Raw genomic sequence first — 21,841 nt, 5'->3', positions numbered from 1 at the left:
TGGCTGGTTTTGTGATTACACTGATGCATACAGCATTACTTGGGCATATAAGGTGGTGAGCAGATAAATTACCTATAGAATGAGTGCCGCTGGTGTTGTGATTACACTGATGCATTTATCATTATTTGGGCATATAAGGTGGTGAGCAGATCAATTACCTATAGACGGAGTGTAGCTGGTGTTGTGATTGCACTGATGCATTCAGCATTACTTGTGCATATAAGGTGGTGAGCAGATAAATTACCTATAGAATGAGTGCCACTGGTGTTGTGATTACACTGATGCATTCATCATTATTTGGGCATATAAGGTGGTGAGCAGATAAATTACCTATAGACGGAGTGTAGCTGGTGTTGTGATTACACTGATGCATTCAGCATTACTTGTGCATATAAGTTGGTGAGCAGATAAATTAACTATAGATGGAGTGCGGCTGGTTTTGTGTTTACACTGATGCATACAGCATTACTTGTGCATATAAGATGGTGAGCAGATAAATTACCTATAGAATGAGTGCCACTGGTGTTGTGATTACACTGATGCATTCATCATTATTTGGGCATATAAGGTGGTGAGCAGATAAATTACCTATAGACGGAGTGTAGCTGGTGTTGTGATTACACTGATGCATTCAGCATTACTTGTGCATATAAGTTGGTGAGCAGATAAATTAACTATAGATGGAGTGCGGCTGGTTTTGTGTTTACACTGATGCATACAGCATTACTTGTGCATATAAGATGGTGAGCAGATAAATGGCCTACAGACAGAGTGTGGCTGGTGTTGTGATTACACTGTTGCATTCAGCATTACTTGTGCATTTAAGCTGGTGAGCAGATTAATGACCTATAGACGGAGTGCGGCTGGTGTTGTGATTACGTAGATGCATTTGCCATTACTTGGGCATATAAGGTGGTGAGCAGATTATTGACCTATAGATGGAGTGCTGCTGGTGTTGTGATTACACTGATGCATTCAACATTACTTGTGCATATAAGGTGGTGAGCAGATTAATGACCTATAGACAGAGTGCGTCTGGTGTTGTGATTATACTGATGCATTTGGCATTACTTGTGCATATAAGGTGGTAAGCATATTAATTACCTATAGACGGAGTGCGGCTGGTGTTGTGATTACACTGATGCATTCAACATTACTTGTGCATATAAGGTGGTAAGCATATTAATTACCTATAGACGGAGTGCGGCTGGTGTTGTGATTATACTGATGCATTTGGCATTACTTGGGCATATAAGGTGGTAAGCATATTAATTACCTATAGACGGAGTGCGGCTGGTGTTGTGATTACATGGATGCATTCAGCATTACTTGGGCATATAAGGTGGTGAGCAGATTAATGACCTATAGACGGAGTGCGGCTGGTGTTGTGATTACATGGATGCATTCAACATTACTTGTGCATATAAGGTGATGAGCAGATTAATGACCTATAGACGGAGTGCGGCTGGTGTTGTGATTACACTGATGCATTCATCATTACTTGTGCATATAAGGTGGTGAGCAGATTAATGACCTATAGACGGAGTGCGGCTGGTGTTGCGATTACCCTGATGCATTCAGCATTATTTGGGCATATAAGGTAGAAAAGTTTATGTCCACAGCACTGTAGATAATATCTCTTTTTATTAAACAGACATCTAGCATATAAGGTAGTGTTTTAAGTATCTCACTAAATGGCTCTTACCTGCTTGAAATGAGGGCACACAGTTCACAGCTTCCATGATACCCATCAACCCCAGAGTTCTCCAGCCAAGGATGTACAGATGCCCTTTTTTCTGTAAGCTAAGGGGAAGCACACAGACACTTAGAGGGGGGCAATGATTTGGTCATATTTCGTTTTGTCATGTCTGTGACTGTGGCAGTGCCCTTGGCCATATTTGTGTCTGGCATTGGTTTTGTCTTGTGGGTGACTGGCAGTGACCTTGGTCATAATTGTGTTGGGCATTGGTTTTGTCATGCCAGTGACTTTCAGTGCCCTTGGCAATATTTGTGTCTGGCATTGGTTTTGTTATATCTGTGATTGACAGTGCACTTGGTTATTTTTGTGTCTGGCAATGGTTTTGTCATGTCTGTGACTGGCAGTGCCCATGATCATATTTTTGTCTGACAGTGGATTTGTCATGTCTGTGTCTGGCAGTACCTTTGGTCATATTTGTGTCTGGCATTGGTTTTGTCATGTCTGTGAGTGGTAGTGCCTTTGGTCATACTTGTGTCTGGCATTGGTTTTGTTATGTCTGTGACTGGCAGTGCCCTTGGTCATATCTGTGTCTGGCATTGGTGATCATATTTGTGTCTGGCAGTGGTTTTGTCATGTGGATGACTAGCAGTGCCCTTGGTCATATTTGAATCTGGTAATGGTTGTGTCATGTCTGTGACTGGCGGTGCCCTTGGTCATATTTGTGTCTGGCATTGGTTTTGTCATGTTTGTGACTGGCAGTGCCCTTGGTCATATTTGTGTCTGGCATTGGTTTTGTCATGTGGTGACTGGCAGTGCCCTTGTTCATATTTGTGTCTGACAATGATTTTGTCATGTCTTTTACTGGCAGTGCCCTTGTTCATATTTGTTTCTGGCAATTGTTTTGTCATGTGGGTGACTGGCAGTGCCCTTGGTCATATTTGTGTCTGGCAATGGTTTTTATCATGTCTGTGACTGGCAGTGCCCATGGTCATATTTGTGTCTGGCATTAATTTTGTCATGTCAGTGACTGGCAGTGCCCTTGGTCATACTTGAGTCTGGCATTGGTTTTGTCATGTCAGTGACTGACAATGCCCTTTGTCATATTTGTGTCTGGTTTTGTCATGTCTGTGACTGGCAGTGCCCTTGGTTATATCTGTGTCGGACAATTGTTTTGTCATGTCTGTGACTGGCAGTGCCCTTGGTCATATTTGTGTCTGGCATTGGTTTTGTCATGTCTGTGAATGACAGTGCCCTTCATCAAATTTGTGTCTGGCAATGGTTTTGTCATGTCTGTGACTGGCAGTGCCCTTGGTCATATCTGTGTCTGACAATGGTTTTGTCATGTCTGTGGCTGACAGTGCCCTTGGTCATAATTTGTGTCTGACATTGGTTTTGTCATGTCTGTGACTGGCAGTGCCCTTGGTCATATTTGTGTCTGACAATGGTTTTGTTATGTGAGTGACTAGCAGTGCCCTTGGTCATATTTGAGTCTGGTAATGGTTGTGTCATGTCTGTGACTGGCAGTGCCCTTGGTCATATTTGTGTCTGGCACTGGTTTTGTCATTTTATATGTATTGAGAGGCAACACAACTCACAAAAAATACTAAAGCAAACCAGGTTGCAGCATAAAGTCAACTGCATATATAAAAAAGCGACATAAGCAATATAAAACAAATGATTGCACTCAGGGACTTGATCCATTGTAAATCACTCCATTGTGCCATGACGCTAAATATAATGGGCTAAATATGCTTTATGCTTCCTGTCTGATATTACTTTGTACATTATATATATTTTTGCTATACTTTTAGATATGAAATATTTTTGTCTATATTATTGAGAAAAATGTTTTTATTGTGCAACACCTTTTAAACCACTATTGTAATCTATAATATCTAAAGGACCTTTCATTGGCTCTGTTCTTGTCAATCATTACATTACATTGCAAAGAGGGAATTGCTTGGTCAAAATACCTCTTTATTTGTCATAAAGATGTTAATTGATTAGGATTTTTCAATAAGTATCAGTTTTACACTCATTGGGTGTGACATATGTACTCACTACAATAATGCTTATTGGATGATACTCTATTACACCTAAGGAAGAGGGTGCCCTCGAAACGCGTAGTGTGCAGTAGACATCTTTGTCATCTGAGTTTCTCTTTAGTTTCCTACAGTGATCGTGTTTTCTGGCTGTTAATTGCATCACTGAGTGCAAGCATTGGTTTTATATCTTAATGTTTTAGCTTATGCCACTATTTAAAAACAAAAACAAAAAAACAAGCTTTATTGTTCATATAATTCAAATTGACATAAGGAAGAAACATCTGGCATTTTACAGGGGTATAGACATACTACGAATAAAGTCCAAAGCTGTTCTTCATAAATGATTCTTCCCAGAGCTTGACAGTTTAACATTTGTTTTCCTTTTCAAAGAACAAAGCTAGAACAGTTTGCAAAATCCTGGAACTTCAAATTTGTGTCATAATTAGTAGAAAAGGTAATAGTAATGACAGACAAGAGGGGGGGGGGAGAAAAAGGAAGAGGGGAAATAAAAACTCACAACTCACCTCCAGGACCTTCTGTGTAAGCTATTATGGGCCCCAACGCTCACATCGGGAAGCCCCTCCTCTGTGCCACCATCATTTCGTGGATAGTTATTTGATTCGTTTTGAGGTAATGCAACCTCTCTAGGGTAAGCAGGTTGGTCACTGATGACCGCCACTAATCCACTGTGGGGGCTTCGGTCGATTTCCATTTATTTGGCCTCTTTGCCCCTGTGAGCAGTATTAGGAGAAAAGATCGAGTGTGTGGGCTTTTGGGTTTAGGAAGGTTCAAAAAGAGTATTGTGTCTGGGATTTGTGGAAGTTCTGTTTGTAGAATGTCTGAGATTCGTTTGAGAACCGATGACCAGAAACCAGACAGTTTTGGACACGACCACCAAATATGCAAGAGTGTTCCTGTCTCGCCACATCCCCTCCATCACAGAGGGCTAGCTGTAGGGTAAAGGCAATGCAGCTTTGCATGGGTGATATACCAACTGCACATCAGTTTTAATTTAATTTCCTGTACGGTGGCTAACACCGAGGAGCGTTTGACCAGCGAGAACGATTTAAGCCACTCCTCCTGATCAAAGTCTCTGTTGAGTTCTCTTTGCCAGGCTCTTGTGTATGTGGGAAGGGGGCAGTCAGGTTAGAGGTATCAGATTGTGGATCTAAGGGGAGGTTTAGGTCCCCAGCCACAAACACTGGTCCCTTAGCATGATCCAGTATTTACTTGGCTACATGCTTGACAAACTGATGTTGAGCTATGTTTGGTGGGTATATACTTACAAGTGTGATAGGGTGTTCATGAAGCGTACCTTGCACTACTAAAGGGGGGGGAGGGGAGGGGGGAGGGGGAGAGGGGGGAGGGAGAGGGGGGAATGGGCAGCCTCATACTCAATTACTAGGCCATGGCTCCTTGTAGTTATTGGCTATGTTGTGAAGCCGTAGTGGTCATGGGGAAAAAATGGGGGACATGTATTAATATAACATCAATGAAATAGTCCTGTGCAAATGGTTCAGAAAGAGCCCATCAATAAAGTTTATTAGATAAAGGATACTCTGTCATTTAGTAGTAGGGCTTCAGAAACCCCTCTTTTCTTTCTCCCTGTATCAAGTTAGCTGTACAAAATTGGGAAGATTCTACCATCAGGTCAGTCCGATTCAGACGTGGTTGCATTCTCAGCACTCTCTTGTGATGCAAGATGGTTTTCCTCCATTGGGATTGATAAGGTAGAATAGAAGGTCTGCAGGTCTCCACCAGGTCTGTACACTGAAGTTCTGTTGTTGTGTGATGCAACTAGTAATACCAGGAAGCCCCAGCAGTATTGCACCTTATGTTACCTAAGTTTCATGGTGACATGACTTAATTCCCTTCTTTTTTGAAGCGTTACCGGCGATATATCTGAAAATAGTTGGATTTCTACCCCCACATGGAACACTGGTTGTTTAGCTCTTGCACACCTGAGTTCTTCTTTATCCTTAAAGTTCAGGAATTTAACAATATTATCCCTAGGTGGGCCTTTTGGCAGTGGTTTGGGCCGCAGACCCCTGTGGACTTGTCCATGACAATCTCGGGAGAGCTAGGAGTCCCCTTTATTGTTTCAGAATAGATTTTGCAGGTAACCATCTATTGCAGGGGATGTATTGTTTCAGAGACCCCCCAAACCCTGATGTTATTCCTGCGGCAACGGTTTTCGAGGTCCTCCAATTTATCCAAGAGGGCCTGCACAGTGTCTTGCTGGTGCTTTATATCCATACTATTTTGCTGGGCATTACTACTTGCTAAGAATTGGGCCACCTCTACCTGTGCCACCCCAGTTTCTAGAGTGTTAATGTCCTTTCTGAGATCACCAAAGAGACTAAACATTTTATGCAATACCCCCTTGATATCCTCTTTTGAAGCTAGGTATTGCAAGTCATTCTTGGTGAGGGGCTGGGATTGTCTGTCCATCTGCTGTAACTGTGCTGGAGTAGGTTGGGACTGTTGGTTGTTTGACATGTCTTCTATCTGTGTGCTGTTGCTCGGTTCCAGCTGTTTAAGGTATTTGCTTAGAGGCCTAATAGGTGTACTCTTCTCTGATTTGGTGGATTTTTATTAGGCATTACCTCAGGGAAAACTTGGTATGATTCAGGGGGCCCAGATAATGTCCCTTGTAACTGGCAGCTGTTGTTTAGTTGTTCAGTTTGATGTGTCTCTATGCACCACTTTTTGTACGTGTGTAAGGAAAGAATCGTGGACAAAAGCCACGCTCTTCTTCAGTAAACTTCCCTGAACCTAGGGGTATGCTGCCTAGAGAATGAGATTTTTAGCCCTCCGGACTGTGCAATTACTGTGTCTGGGTACAATGCTGGGTCTTTGCTATTTAAGCAGTTAGTCACTATGGTCTGGTTATGTGGAGGGGAGGGTGGCGCTCCACATTAAACTGAGAGAAAGTGGTGCTATGTGCAGTGGTTGCGCAGATTTGAACTTGTCTGGCACCAGTGATTGTGTGAACCCTCTCCCCCCACCACCCAGACTCACTATGACTCCTCTCGAGTGCCCTGTGCTGCTATGCTGGCTCCGGGTCTTTTTTCAGTTTACCCACATGGCAGGCCATCACAAACTGTATGCCCTCACTGGTATACCACGTCACTCTCACAGATGGTTGTTCTCCTGCAGTGCTTGGCTAATGTACCTACTCTGGTGTCTATACCGCTCTGCTGTCCACGATCTTTGCTTGTTCTCCGCCGTTGTAGAACTCTTTCTAGTGAATACAGCTGCACTTCCGGTTTCTGAGAGGGGTTATGCTGCGGTTAATAGGGATCTCTCGTAAGCACGGATGCTGTGATTCAGGATTCTTATTTCGGCCCCGTATTATGCAAAATTCTCCCACTGTATTATTGAGGTCTTGAGGGTTGTTGGGATGTGGGTTATGCCATTCCTATAGCGCTATTCTGCTGTTGGGATTAGGAGCTCCTCTAGTGCACAGCCATTCGCCTGCGTGGCCAAGCTCCGACCCCTATTTCACTATTTTATACATGCAATTGGCTTTATGTTGACATCATTTTATAATATTCAAAATCATTTTATATTGCAACCTGGTTTGCGTTAGTATTTCTTGCGAGTTGCGATGTCTCTCAATACATATAGGGCTAGATTACAAGTGGAGCGCTAAATTATTGTGCTCCAGCAAATGGGCAAATTTGACCGTTTGCAGGCGTGCAATAAATAATCAGCCATTACAATTAGCTGCTTATTGCTACCACAATGTCGCTGTAGAAATTAGCGCTTATAAATATAACTAGATCTTTGGTAATTTTATAAATCTGCCCCAAATGCCCCCAAAATACAGTGTATTGTATATATATATATATTTATGTGTTAATATGTGTATATACATATATATTTATGTGTTACTATTTGTATATACATATATATTTATGTGCTATTATGTGTATATACATATATATTTATGTGTTATTATGTGTATATACATATATATTTATGTGTTAATATGTGTATATACATATATATTTATGTGTTAATATGTGTATATACATATATATTTATGTGTTACTATGTGTATATACCTATATATTTATTTTTTACTATATGTATATACATATATATTTATGTGTTACTATGTGTATATACATATATATTTATGTGCTATTATATGTATATACATATATATTTATGTGTTATGTGTGTATACATATATATTTATGTGTTAGTATGTGTATATACCTATATATTTATGTTTTACTATGTGTATATACATATATATTTATGTGTTACTATGTGTATATACATATATATTTATGTGTTAGTATGTGTATATACCTATATATTTATGTTTTACTATGTGTATATACATATATATTTATGTGTTACTATGTGTATATACATATATATTTATGTGTTATTATGTGTATATACCTATATATTTATGTTTTATTATGTGTATATACATATATATTTATGTGTTACTATGTGTATATACATATATATGTATGTGTTAGTATGTGTATATACATATATATTTATGTGTTAGTATGTGTATATACATATATATTTATGTGTTACTATGTGTACATACATATATATTTATGTGTTACTATATGTATATACATATATATTTATGTGTTAGTATGTGTATATACATATATATTTATGTGTTAGTATGTGTATATACATATATATATTTATGTGTTATTATGTGTATATACATATATATTTATGTGTATATACATATATATTTGTGTTACTATGTGTGTATATACATATATATTTATGTGTTATTATGTGTATATACATATATATTTATGTGTATATACATATATATTTATGTGTTACTATGTCTGTATATACATATATATTTATGTGTTATTATGTGTATATACATATATATTTATGTGTATATACATATATATGTATGTGTTACTATGTCTGTATATACATATATATTTATGTGTTATTATGTGTATATACATATATATTTATGTGTTACTATGTGTATATACATATATATTTATGTGTTACTATGTGTATATACATATATATGTATGTGTTTTTATGTGTATATACATATATATTTATGCGTTAGTATGTGTATATACATATATATTTATGTGTTACTATGTGTATATACATATATATTTATGTGTTAGTATGTGTATATCCATATATATTTACATGTTTATATGTGCATATACATATATATTTATGTGTTACTATGTGTATACACATATATATTTATGTGTTACTATGTGTATATACATATATATTTATGTGTTTGTTAGTATGTGTATATACATATATATTTATGTGTTGCTATGTGTATATACATATATATTTATGTGTTTGTTAGTATGTGTATATACATATATATTTATGTGTTACTATGTGTATATACATATATATTTATGTGTTACTATGTGTATATACATATATATTTATGTGTTACTATGTGTATATACATATATATGTGTTACTATGTGTATATACATATATATGTGTTACTATGTGTATATACATATATATTTATGTGTTACTATGTGTATATACATATATATGTGTTACTATGTGTATATACATATATTTTATGTGTTACTATGTGTATATACATATATATGTGTTACTATGTGTATATACATATATATTTATGTGTTAGTATGTGTATATACATATATATTTATGTGTTATTATGTGTATATACATATATATTTATGTGTTACAATGTGTATATACATATATATTTATGTGTTACTATGTGTATATACATATATATTTATGTGTTACTATGTGTATAATTTTCAAAGAACAAGAGAGCACCAACGCCGTTAAATAAAACAAAATTCTTTATTCCATAAAGTTAAAAACGTTACAGGACAGCAGTACCCTGTAATTAGTTAGATCAAGTGTAGAAAAATTGGCTTACGCGTTTCAGCATATAGCCGTAGTCATAGCCTGTCATTTTGTGATACACTTCGGTTTAAAAAGTACTGCCTAAAATGTTATTGGTTATCCAAACTCCACCTCTAACTAATTAGCCAATGCCAGGCTGGGATTTTTGTTGTTAGTGTTCAGCACAGTCATTGATTGCGAAAACATATGTACACAATAATCCCTATTCACAGGGCATATGTGCTGACAAATAACAAAACAAAACTCAATATGAAAGATACATTGTGGATATAAGTGAATGATGTTTTCTAAATACACTATGTGTCCTATTACCCTCCGTTAAGCCATGTTGCTATTTAAGTGGGTAAGTTAGTATTACTCTCTATAACATATTCCCTAGTTACTCTTAATCCTTATTGGAGTGTAGCAACCAATATATATAGTAATTAGTTGCTTGATACAATATACAGAATACTCGATTAGTAAGGATAGGTACAATGTAACATTGTTAACTATTAGATTTCTTTGTTTTAATGTTTATGGGAAATTGTTGTTAGAAAAATATAGAACAGATTAGGATGTTATAATTCTCAGAAAATGTCTAGGTATGATGGGAAAGGGGTGATTCTATGTTATCACTTTGTTTGACTAGAGAGAAATTATTGTATACATATAAGTAACAAGGACCTCAAAGGAATGGAATACTGTCTCCTTTCTTGTTCAGACTATAGAAATAGTTGACACAGATACCAAATTATTCCCAGTAGTTTATCAAGTCGTATTTGGAGTTCAGACCCTCTGGATGTCGTGTTCTGAGTCTGAACATCCAAAATGCTTCTCTTTTAGCCAACAATTTCTCAATATTACCTCCTCTTTTGGGAAGTTTTACTTTTTCTATCGCACCCCATCGCAAGGTGTGTATAGATCCCTTGTGTCTGTTTTTAAAGTGACATACCAATGGAGTGCTAGACTTTCCTCTTGTGATAGTTGATAGATGTTCCCTTATTCGGGATTTTATGTCTCTAGAGGTGAGACCTATATATTGCATTCCACATTCTATGCAATATAGTAGATATACAACCTCTGTAGACATACAGTTCATACATGACTTTATCTTAAAAGTTTCTCCTGTCACATTGGAGGAGAAAGTTTTTGTTCTAGTCAGATGTTCACATGGTTTACATTTATTATGCCCACAGGGGTACATACCATTATTAGTTAACCATGAAGAAGATCTGGCAGTCTCAGTTTTTAGCATTGTTGGGGACAGCAGTGATCCCAATGTTGGACATTTTTTGGAGCTGCATCTAACACCTGTTTTAACAACTTCCACCAGTTTTTCATCAGCTTACAAAATATGAAAGTGTTTCTTAATGATATTTACAATCTCAGGATATTGATTGCTGTAATTGGTGGTAAAGTTGACCCCCTTAAACATTTCTTTGCCTGTGCCTTTTTCAGTTAGTAGGGATGACCTATTTATTTTGTCTACTTCTTTTTTCGCTTTTCTGATTACCATATTGGAATACCCCCTCTCTTTGAGTCTGTTTTCCAAAGCAATTGCTTCCTGTGAGAAATCACTTTCAAGAGTACAGTTCCTCTTCAGGCGAATGAATTCACCTTTAGCTACTGCATGAGCTGTATGCTTCGGGTGACAACTTTTCCCATGAAGCAATGAGTTGCCTGTTATTGCTTTTCTGTAGATCTTAGTAACAACCTGTTTATCATGAGTGCCTTTAAGAGTCACATCTAGATAGTTAATTTCATCAAGTCTAGTTTCAAAAGTAAATTTTAAACCTATTTGATTCTCATTCAATCTATTGACAAATTTTACCACATCCCCTGCCTCCCCTTTCCATATAAAGAGGAGGTCATCAATGTATCTTACATACAAGAGGATGTCTTTTTTTGTATTCATTTCCATCTCCAAAGATGTGGAACTGCTCCCACCAACCTAAAAATAGGTTGGCATATGAGGGGGCAAATTTTGCCCCCATAGCAGTTCTACATCTATGGAGATAGAAAATATCCTGAAACTGGAAAAAGTTATGAGAAAGTAAAAACCGTGTAACTCTGATGATATATTTCTGAAAATCCAATGAGAATTCTGTGTAATATTTCAAGAAAAATTCTATTGCTCTTATACCATCATCATGGGGTATCGAGGAGTATAACGCCACTGCATCCACAGTGACCCAACAATAGTTCTTACTCCATTTTGTATCTTTCATTATATTCAATACAGATTTGGTATCCCTGATGTAGGAGGGTAGAGTCTTTACTAGTGGATTTAAGATAGAATCTAGCCATTTTGAGAGATTTTCAAAAATTGACCCAATTCCACTTACTATTGGACGTCCCTGTACGTTGTCCAAAGATTTGTGCACCTTTGGAAGGTGGTGGAACTGGGGTATTTTAGGATGTTCTACATACAGACATAATGCTGTCTCATTATCAATACACCCCAGCTCTACACCATCGTCCAATAGGTGACCAAGTTCCTCTGCAAATTGTTTAGTGGGATCCTTTCGTAGAACAGAATAATTGGCCCTGTTGTTCAATTGTCTCATTGCCTCATCTATATACATAGATTTATCCATTACCACCACTGTGCCACCCTTATCTGCATTTTTGATGATTATATTACCATCTTGTTGCAGTGTCTTTATAGCCATTCTCTCTTTAAGAGAGATATTGTGTTTGGGTGCACTGTTATTAGTTTTCAAATTAATGAGATCTCTTTCTATTCTTGAATGAAAGGTTTCAATTATGTCCCCCCTTGATTGAATGGGATAAAATTTGGATTTAGATTTCATATGTATTCCCCTTGTGATGTTACCTTCATCATTAGTTGTCTCCATTCTTAGTTCATCTAGAGCTGTTACATCACATGTTTCTAAGAAACTCTGGCCTAGATTTGGAGTTCGGCGGTAGCCGTCAAAACCAGCGTTAGAGGCTCCTAACGCTGGTTTTGGCCGCCCGCTGGTATTTGGAGTCAGTGATTAAAGGGTCTAACGCTCACTTTTCAGCCGCGACTTTTCCATACCGCAGATCCCCCTACGCCATTTGCGTAGCCTATCTTTTCAATGGGATCTTTCTAACGCCGGTATTTAGAGTCGTTTCTGAAGTGAGCGTTAGAGCTCTAACGACAAGATTCCAGCCGCCTGAAAATAGCAGGAGTTAAGAGCTTTCTGGCTAACGCCGGTTCATAAAGCTCTTAACTACTGTACCCTAAAGTACACTAACACCCATAAACTACCTATGTACCCCTAAACCGAGCTCCCCCCACATCGCCGCCACTCGATTAAAATTTTTAACCCCTAATCTGCCGACCGCCACCTACGTTATACTTATGTACCCCTAATCTGCTGCCCCTAACCCCGCCGACCCCTATATTATATTTATTAACCCCTAACTTGCCCCCCACAACGTCGCCGCCAGCTACTTAAAATAATTAACCCCTAATCTTCCGACCGCAAATCGCTGCCACCTACGTTATCCCTATGTACCCCTAATCTGCTGCCCTAACATCGCTGACCCCTATATTATATTTATTAACCCCTAATCTGCCCCCCTCAACGTCGCCGACACCTGCCTACATTTATTAACCCCTAATCTGCCGAGCGGACCTGAGCGCTACTATAATAAAGTTATTAACCCCTAATCCGCCTCACTAACCCTATAATAAATAGTATTAACCCCTAATCTGCCCTCCCTAACATCGCCGACACCTACCTTCAATTATTAACCCCTAATCTGCCGAGCGGAGCTCACCGCTATTCTAATAAATTGATTAACCCCTAAAGCTAAGTCTAACCCTAACACTAACACCCCCCTAAGTTAAATATAATTTTTATCTAACGAAATAAATTAACTCTTATTAAATAAATGATTCCTATTTAAAGCTAAATACTTACCTGTAAAATAAATCCTAATATAGCTACAATATAAATTATAATTATATTATAGCTATTTTAGGATTAATATTTATTTTACAGGCAACTTTGTAATTATTTTAACCAGGTACAATAGCTATTAAATAGTTAAGAACTATTTAATAGTTACCTAGTTAAAATAATAACAAATTTACCTGTAAAATAAATCCTAACCTAAGATATAATTAAACCTAACACTACCCTATCAATAAAATAATTAAATAAACTACCTACAATTACCTACAATTAACCTAACACTACACTATCAATAAATTAATTAAACACAATTCCTACAAATAAATACAATTAAATAAACTAGCTAAAGTACAAAAAATAAAAAAGAACTAAGTTACAGAAAATAAAAAAATATTTACAAACATAAGAAAAATATTACAACAATTTTAAACTAATTACACCTACTCTAAGCCCCCTAATAAAATAACAAAGCCCCCCAAAATAAAAAAATTCCCTACCCTATTCTAAATTAAAAAAAATTACAAGCTCTTTTACCTTACCAGCCCTGAACAGGGCCCTTTGCGGGGCATGCCCCAAGAATTTCAGCTCTTTTGCCTGTAAAAGAATAAATACAATAACCCCCCCCAACATTACAACCCACCACCCACATACCCCTAATCTAACCCAAACCCCCCTTAAATAAACCTAACACTAAGCCCCTGAAGATCTTCCTACCTTGTCTTCACCATCCAGGTTCACCGATCCGTCCTGAAGAGCTCCTCCGATGTCCTGATCCAAGCCCAAGCGGGGGCTGAAGAGGTCCATGATCCGGTCAAAGTCTTCATCCAAGCGGGGCAGAAGAGGATCTTCCATCCGATTGAAGTCATCATCCAGGCGGCATCTTCTATGGTCTTCCATCCGGAGCGAAGCGGCAGGATCCTGAAGACCTCCAGCGCGGAACATCCATCCGGACCGACGACTGAACGACGAATGACTGTTCCTTTAAGGGACGTCATCCAAGATGGCGCCCCTCGAATTCCGATTGGCTGATAGGATTCTATCAGCCAATCGGAATTAAGGTAGGAATTTTCTGATTGGCTGATGGAATCCAATCAGCCAATCAGATTGAGCTCGCATTCTATTGGCTGTTCCGATCAGCCAATAGAATGCGAGCTCAATCTGATTGGCTGATTGGATCGGCCAATCGGATTGAACTAGATTCTGATTGGCTGATTCCATCAGCCAATCAGAAAATTCCTACCTTAATTCCGATTGGCTGATAGAATCCTATCAGCCAATCGGAATTCGAGGGACGCCATCTTGGATGACGTCCCTTAAAGGAACAGTCATTCGTCGTTCAGTCGTCGGTCCGGATGGATGTTCCGCGCTGGAGGTCTTCAGGATCCTGCCGCTTCGCTCCGGATGGAAGACCATAGAAGATGCCGCCTGGATGATGACTTCAATCGGATGGAAGATCCTCTTCTGCCCCGCTTGGATGAAGACTTTGACCGGATCATGGACCTCTTCAGCCCCCGCTTGGGCTTGGATCAGGACATCGGAGGAGCTCTTCAGGACGGATCGGTGAACCTGGATGGTGAAGACAAGGTAGGAAGATCTTCAGGGGCTTAGTGTTAGGTTTATTTAAGGGGGGTTTGGGTTAGATTAGGGGTATGTGGGTGGTGGGTTGTAATGTTGGGGGGGGGGGGGTATTGTATTTATTCTTTTACAGGCAAAAGAGCTGAAATTCTTGGGGCATGCCCCGCAAAGGGCCCTGTTCAGGGCTGGTAAGGTAAAAGAGCTTGTAATTTTTTAAATTTAGAATAGGGTAGGGAATTTTTTATTTTGGGGGGCTTTGTTATTTTATTAGGGGGCTTAGAGTAGGTGTAATTAGTTTAAAATTGTTGTAATATTTTTCTTATGTTTGTAAATATTTTTTTTTATTTTCTGTAACTTAGTTCTTTTTTATTTTTTGTACTTTAGCTAGTTTATTTAATTGTATTTATTTGTAGGAATTGTGTTTAATTAATTTATTGATAGTGTAGTGTTAGGTTAATTGTAGGTAATTGTAGGTAGTTTATTTAATTATTTTATTGATAGGGTAGTGTTAGGTTTAATTATATCTTAGGTTAGGATTTATTTTACAGGTAAATTTGTTATTATTTTAACTAGGTAACTATTAAATAGTTCTTAACTATTTAATAGCTATTGTACCTGGTTAAAATAATTACAAATTTGCCTGTAAAATAAATATTAATCCTAAAATAGCTATAATATAATTATAATTTATATTGTAGCTATATTAGGATTTATTTTACAGGTAAGTATTTAGCTTTAAATAGGAATAATTTATTTAATAAGAGTTAATTAATTTCGTTAGATTTAAATTATATTTAAGTTAGGGGGGTGTTAGTGTTAGGGTTAGACTTAGCGTTAGGGGTTAATCCATTTATTCGAATAGCGGTGAGCTCCGCTCGGCAGATTAGGGGTTAATAATTGAAGGTAGGTGTCGGCGATGTTAGGGAGGGCAGATTAGGGGTTAATACTATTTATGATAGGGTTAGTGAGGCGGGTTAGGGGTTAATAACTTTATTATAGTAGCGCTCAGGTCCGCTCGGCAGATTAGGGGTTAATAAGTGTAGGCAGGTGTCGGCGACGTTGAGGGGGGCAGATTAGGGGTTAATAAATATAATATAGGGGTCGGCGATGTTAGGGCAGCAGATTAGGGGTACATAGGGATAACGTAGGTTGCGGCGGTTTACGGAGCGGCAGATTAGGGGTTAAAAAAAATATGCAGGGGTCAGCGATAGCGGGGGCGGCAGATTAGGGGTTAATAAGTGTAAGGCTAGGGGTGTTTAGACTCGGGGTACATGTTAGAGTGTTAGGTGCAGACGTAGGAAGTGTTTCCCCATAGGAAACAATGGGGCTGCGTTAGGAGCTGAACGCTGCTTTTTTGCAGGTGTTAGGTTTTTTTACAGCTCAAACAGCCCCATTGTTTCCTATGGGAGAATCGTGCACGAGCACATTTTTGAGGCTGGCCGCGTCCGTAAGCAACTCTGGTATCGAGAGTTGCATTTGCGGTAAAAATGCTCTACGCTCCTTTTTTGGAGCCTAACGCAGCATTTGATTAAACTCTCGATACCAGAGTTAAATTTATGGTGCGGCCAGAAAAAAGCCCGCGGAGCGTTAACAGCCCTTTTACCGCCGAACTCCAAATCTAGGCCTCAGTCTGTTTGAACTGTCACTGATATTGATGTTTGTAACAGGAATGTCTTGGCATGTATTATCCTGTCCAGAGAAATGTTTTTTTAAAGTGATGTTTCTCACTAATTTATTTACATCTATCATTGTTTGAAAGATATCAAACTCCTCAGTGGGGGCAAAAGTTAAACCCAGACTCAATACTTTTATTTGTTCTTTACTCAATATTTTCTTAGAAAGGTTAATTACATTCCCTATTTGTATTTGCTGGTGGCCTTCTGTCCTCTCAATTGATACCTGTCCTTTGACTTGTGTTGTGGCCCTGGAACTGCTGATAGTGCTGGATCCCTGGGAAAAACCTGTTCTATATCAGAAGAGTGTGACCCTTGCATATTAGTAGCTGTAGGACTCTGTTTTTTATTACTATTCTTGTTAGGATTTTGTCGTTGTTCTTTTGGTCTAACTACTAATGGTTCTGAGGCTTGCACAGTGTTAACATTTTTGAGTATTCCTACAATGGAGTCATGTTGTCCCTCACTACTGTGTCAACTATTTCTATAGTCTGAACAAGAAAGGAGACAGTATTCCATTCCTTTGAGGTCCTTGTTACTTATATGTATACAATAATTTCTCTCTAGTCAAACAAAGTGATAACATAGAATCACCCCTTTCCCATCATACCTAGACATTTTCTGAGAATTATAACATCCTAATCTGTTCTATATTTTTCTAACAACAATTTCCCATAAACATTAAAACAAAGAAATCTAATAGTTAACAATGTTACATTGTACCTATCCTTACTAATCGAGTATTCTGTATATTGTATCAAGCAACCAATTACTATATATATTGGTTGCTACACTCCAATAAGGATTAAGAGTAACTAGGGAATATGTTATAGAGAGTAATACTAACTTACCCACTTAAATAGCAACATGGCTTAACGGAGGGTAATAGGACACATAGTGTATTTAGAAAACATCATTCACTTATATCCACAAAGTATCTTTCATATTGAGTTTTGTTTTGTTATTTGTCAGCACATATGCCCTGTGAATAGGGATTATTGTGTACATATGTTTTCGCAATCAATGACTGTGCTGAACACTAACAAAAAAAATCCCAGCCTGGCATTGGCTAATTAGTTAGAGGTGGAGTTTGGATAACCAATAACTTTTTAGGCAGTACTTTTTAAACCGAAGTGTATCACAAAATGACAGGCTATGACTACGGCTATATGCTGAAACGCGTAAGCCAATTTTTCTACACTAGATCTAACTAATTACAGGGTACTGCTGTCCTGTAACGTTTTTAACTTTATGGAATAAAGAATTTTGTTTTATTTAACGGCGTTGGTGCTCTCTTGTTCTTTGAAAATTATCTACTTGCCATTTGCACCACGCCGAATCAGGTCTATCGAAGTCGCAATAGGATTGGCTGGCAAGCACACACCTGTCCGTGACGTCACTGACGTACCGCAAGTTGGATCGAACAGAGGAATCTGGGGCTCAGGAGCGCAAGTAAGCGGAAGGGTCAAGGAGCGGAACCTGGTTTCCCTGCTAGTCTCCGGTAAACAACCGTACACGCTACCTAGAGAAGGATTCTGACACGGAACTAAAGTATGGGAACAGGTATGTAGCGAGGGCCCGCCGTGGCAATATATCTCTGTATGGTGCACAGTGCTTGATAACTGCATTTATCCGGGAAGGGCCGCCGAGCCCAAGTTTGGGATTTGTTTGTTACAGCCAGCACATGAGCTTGTGTCCGCTACATACCGACCCACCTATGAACTTTGTGTAAACAGTGTATTTGCTGTTTGATAAACAGGACTGATTACCATACTACTAACTAGCTGCTTTAAGACCGCCATCCTAACTGTACTCAAAGGCTTAAGAAGCTTCACTAACATAACGCAACTATTAGCGTACAGGACAAACTTAGAGTGAATATTCTTGCTACCTACATTTGTTACTTGAAATTACTATGTGTATATACATATATAATTATGTGTTACTATGTGTATATACATATATATTTATGTGTTACTATGTGTATATACATATATATTTATGTGTTAGTATGTGTATATACAAATATATTTATGTGTTAGTATGTGTATATACATATATATTTATGTGTTACTATGTGTATATACATATATATTTATGTGTTAGTATGTGTATATACATATATATTTATGTGTTACTGTGTGTATATACATATATATTTATGTGTTAGCATGTGTATATACATATATATTTATGTGTTACTATGTGTATATACATATATATTTATGTGTTACTATGTGTATATCCATATATATTTATGTGTTAATATGTGTATATACATATATATTTATGTGTTAGTATGTGTATATACATATATATTTATGTGTTACTATGTGTATATACATATATATTTATGTGTTACTATGTGTATATACATATATATTTATGTGTTACTATGTGTATATACATATATATTTATGTGTTACTATGTGTATATACATATATATTTATGTGTTACTATGTGTATATACATATATATTTATGTGTTACTATGTGTATATGCATATATATGTATGTGTTATTATTTGTATATACATATATATTTATGTGTTAATATGTGTATACAATATACATATATATTTATGTGTTACTATGTGTATATGCATATATATGTATGTGTTATTATTTGTATATACATATATATTTATGTGTTAATATGTGTATATACATATATATTTATGTGTTAGTATGTGTATATACATATATATTTATGTGTTACTATGTGTATATACATATATATTTATGTGTTACTATGTGTATATACATATATATTTATGTGTTATTATGTGTATATACATATAGATTTATGTGTTATTATGTGTATATACATATATATTTATGTGTTATTATGTGTATATACATATATATTTATGTGTTACTATGTGTATATACATATATATTTATGTGTTACTATGTGTATATACATATATATTTATGTGTTACTATGTGTATATACATATATATTTATGTGTTACTATGTGTATATACATATATATTTATGTGTTACTATGTGTATATACATATATATTTATGTGTTAGTATGTGTATATACATATATATTTATGTGTTACTATGTGTTTCTACATATATATTTATGTGTTACTATGTGTATATACATATATATTTATGTGTTACTATGTGTATATACATATATATTTATGTGTTACTATATGTATATACATATATATTTATGTGTATGTGTATATACATATATATTTATGTGTTACTATGTGTATATACATATATTTATGTGTATGTGTATATACATATATATTTATGTGTTACTATGTGTATATACATATATATTTATGTGTTATTATGTGTATATACATATATATTTATGTGTTACTATGTGTATATACATATATATTTGTGTTACTATGTGTATATACATATATATTTATGTGTTACTATGTGTATATACATATATATTTATGTGTTATTATGTGTATATACATATATTTATGTGTTACTATGTGTATATACATATATATTTATGTGTTAGTATGTGTATATACATATATATTTATGTGTTAGTATGTGTATATACATATATATTTATGTGTTAGTATGTGTATATACATATATATTTATGTGTTACTATGTGTATATACATATATATTTATGTGTTAGTATGTGTATATACATATATATTTATGTGTTAATATATATTTATGTGTTAAGCCACACAAAGTCAATAATTCAGATATCCCTTTAGGCGTAGAACAAGAAGGGGGCGCAAAAATAAAACCCAGAACAAGGAAACAAGTGAGGTTCAATTACAAACCCCAGTACACCAAGAAATGAATACTCAGGAATTAAATATTATTAATCTCTCAGATGTAATTCTTACCCCTGAACAAATATCAGTCCTCAAAAAAGGCCTATCCTTTATACCCACACCACAATTTAATAAATTTGAGGCAATAAAAGATTTACACTTATTCACGCGTAAGATTCTTTTAAAAAAATACTTCAGTAACTCTGATTTAGAGAATTTGAACTCTACAGACCAAGCAGCTATTAATGATTTGATTGCATTATTAGAAGAAACCAGCAGCTCCATAAGTACTAATGAAAACACTAGTTGGCGCAACATATTGAAAATAACAGTCCAAATTTGTACCCCCGAATAGTACTTCACATAGTGCACTCACATTTCTGAACTTAGTATGCCAAGATATTCTTAATATTCAAGGGAACACTGAAACTTCCGGTTTTAATCTAAGCAAAGAAGAGAACATGGCACTAAAACAACTATCTGAACTAAAACATGTCCAGATCAAAAGTAGTGATAAAGGGGGGAATATTGTAATTTGGCCTGACAATATGTACAGAGAGGAGGCACTACGCCAACTAAATAACCCTCTGAATTACAGAATTCTACTTTGTAACCCTATGGATATGTTCCTCAATAGTTACAATAAACTGATCAAATCAGCTCTAGCATGTGGTACTATAGATCAAAAAGAATTTAACTTTCTAGAAATTACACAACCCAAAATAGCCACTCTATATTTACTGCCTAAAATTCATAAGGATACTATCAAACCACCAGGGAGACCAATAGTCTCAGGGATTGGTTCCTTAACTGAGAAAGCTAGTAAATATATTGATGCTCGGCTTAGATACATTGTAGAATCCCTACCATCATATACGAGGGACACAATGCATCTCTTGAATAAACTCAATGATCTCCAGATTGACACAAATGCTCTGTTGGTAACTTGTGATGTGGAATCGCTCTACACTAGCATAAAAACTGAGTGGGGTTGTAGAGCAACCACACACTATCTCAACAAGAATACTAATATGACTCAAGAGGTTAAAGAATTTATTTTGGATATGTTAAAGTTTGTACTCACTCACAACTTTTTCGTATTTGATGATAAGTTCTATTTACAGACATGTGGTACCGCCATGGGCACATCTTGTGCCCCGACATACGCTAATATATATCTGGGCTGGTGGGAGGAAACAGTGGTTTTCAATGAAGACCTTAAACATCTGACCCAATATGTCTCCCACTGGTCCAGATATATAGATGATATA

General features: G+C 36.5%; 1 protein-coding gene across 8 annotated transcripts in view; it reads right to left on the bottom strand.

Annotated features, from left to right (window-relative positions):
- The window catches only part of GCKR (glucokinase regulator), a 326,754-nt gene that overhangs the window by 130,098 nt on the left and 174,815 nt on the right, over positions 1-21,841 (bottom strand). For all 8 annotated transcript variants that reach the window (XM_053709432.1, XM_053709430.1, XM_053709438.1 and 5 more), the window contains exon 13: positions 1,706-1,803. In XM_053709432.1, coding sequence (XP_053565407.1) covers positions 1,706-1,803 — 98 coding nt within the window. The remainder of the gene's footprint in view (positions 1-1,705; positions 1,804-21,841) is intronic.

Source organism: Bombina bombina, chromosome 4 (genome assembly GCF_027579735.1).
Source record: "Bombina bombina isolate aBomBom1 chromosome 4, aBomBom1.pri, whole genome shotgun sequence".
Taxonomy (NCBI): domain Eukaryota; kingdom Metazoa; phylum Chordata; class Amphibia; order Anura; family Bombinatoridae; genus Bombina; species Bombina bombina.
Note: the sequence above shows the minus strand (reverse complement) of the source record. Positions and strands in the feature narration are given on the sequence as shown.